Source organism: Antrostomus carolinensis, unplaced genomic scaffold (assembly GCF_000700745.2).
Source record: "Antrostomus carolinensis isolate BGI_N321 unplaced genomic scaffold, ASM70074v2 scaffold35472, whole genome shotgun sequence".
Lineage (NCBI taxonomy): Eukaryota > Metazoa > Chordata > Aves > Caprimulgiformes > Caprimulgidae > Antrostomus > Antrostomus carolinensis.
Genome location: NW_010300789.1, coordinates 16879 through 18414, shown reverse-complemented (window position 1 = coordinate 18414; position 1536 = coordinate 16879). Strand labels below are relative to the sequence as shown.

The window sequence follows — 1536 nt, the reverse complement described above, 5'->3', positions numbered from 1 at the left end:
ACCAGGTTCCTGACGTCCCCCGCGAACCTGAAGACATCGATCTGGAAGCGCAGCATGTCCTCCCGGGGCCGGGGGGTGATGAAGGCAGAGCTGGTGTCATCCGATCTCCCATCAACGAGGCACCTGGGGTGGGACAGGGGGGGCAGCATCCTGACAGGTCCCCCCCAGCATTGCTACCAGCAGGTCCCCAGGGCTCACCCATTGAAGTCGATGATGGCATAGTGGGGTGAGGAATCAGTGCCAGGGCTCAGGGCGGCCACGCAGCTATCCACGAACAACCGCAGCGGCACGTGGCTTTCCGTGGCCACCTCTGCTTGGATGTTGAGGACGTCACCCAGTTGAAAACCAGTGAAGGGTCTCTCGGCACTCCAGTCCTCTGCAAAGACCAGGGTGATGAAGATGAGGTGGCTCTGGCTGTCCCCCAGCTCCCAAGGGAGCAGAGCCAAGGCTCAGCCCAAAAGCAGGAGCGCTGGTGTTTGCCATGGGGTGGGCTGGCTTCCCCAGTGGGGTGCTGGGTCCCCAAGCATCCCTGCACTGGGAAAAGGGTGGAAAATCCCCATCTGCAGATTGGGATGGCTTCCCACCTACCATTCATGAGGCGCAGGGAGAACACCAGCCTCTCCTCCGCTGACAGTGTGGAGCTGAAGGGAGCCCAGGTGGGTCGGATGGCATTGCTGCTCACATTCTCCCTCCTGGCCAAGGGATACCACACATCAGGATGCAGCCCCATCCTAGTCCCCAGGGACTGGTGTGGGGGTACCAAGGATGGGGAGCCCTTACCTGGGGTAGTGGCACTCGATGGGGATGACAGCGGGGTTGCTGCGGATGATGACGGGGTTGCTGGCAGGGCTGGGGTCGTAGTTGAGGAGTGTGCGGTAGATGAGGGAGTCAGGCGTGATCTGGGCAGAAAAGCAGTGAGAAACCAGTGGTGAGGTCACCCCACCTCCTGCCACCACTGAGACACATAGCTGTCCTTTCCCAACTGTGGAAGGCTGGGGAAATAAAAACAGAGGGGGGGAAGCCAGGAAAAGGGGTGGAGGAGCCCTGCTCCATTCTCAGTGAGTTAAACTTTCTAATGGGACAAAACACGAGTGAAATGGGTCTGACATAGGGGCTTTGCACTGTTGGCATGTCTCCAGCTGGAAAAGCAAAGCAGCTTTAGGGAAAAACATTCCCATTTGGAGGAAATATCCCCTCATCCTTCCCTTGGGGTGCTCCTCAATAGTGCTCTGCATCCAGGACTTGGAGCTTCTTGTAGGTCCCACAGCCTGGAGCTGCTCCAGGGCAGGGGAATGCCAAGTGGGATCTGAAGGGAGAAGGTCTTACCTGCACGATGCTGCCGCACTCGTGGAGGCCGGCGGTGAAGGTGACAGTGTTGTGGGCAGGGTTCAGTGAGGAATGCTTGCACGCTGCCGGTCCCAGCGTCAGATCGGCTGCGTTGACCAAGCGGCCGGTGCCGAAGAGGTCCCTGTGCACTGTTACCACCAGCTGAGACTCCTGGCACTGCACCATCACCGGCTGCTGGCTGGGGATGGG

The 1536-nt window shown here is 59.5% G+C and overlaps 1 protein-coding gene across 1 annotated transcript in view; it reads right to left on the bottom strand.

Annotated features, from left to right (window-relative positions):
- The window catches only part of LOC104521301 (zona pellucida sperm-binding protein 3), a 3400-nt gene that overhangs the window by 226 nt on the left and 1638 nt on the right, over nt 1-1536 (bottom strand). The window contains exons 3-7 of the mRNA XM_029083820.1: nt 1327-1535; nt 781-899; nt 589-692; nt 199-376; nt 3-123 (exon numbers count right to left, since the gene is read on the bottom strand). Of these exons, the coding sequence (XP_028939653.1) occupies nt 3-123; nt 199-376; nt 589-692; nt 781-899; nt 1327-1535 (731 nt within the window). The remainder of the gene's footprint in view (nt 1-2; nt 124-198; nt 377-588; nt 693-780; nt 900-1326; nt 1536) is intronic.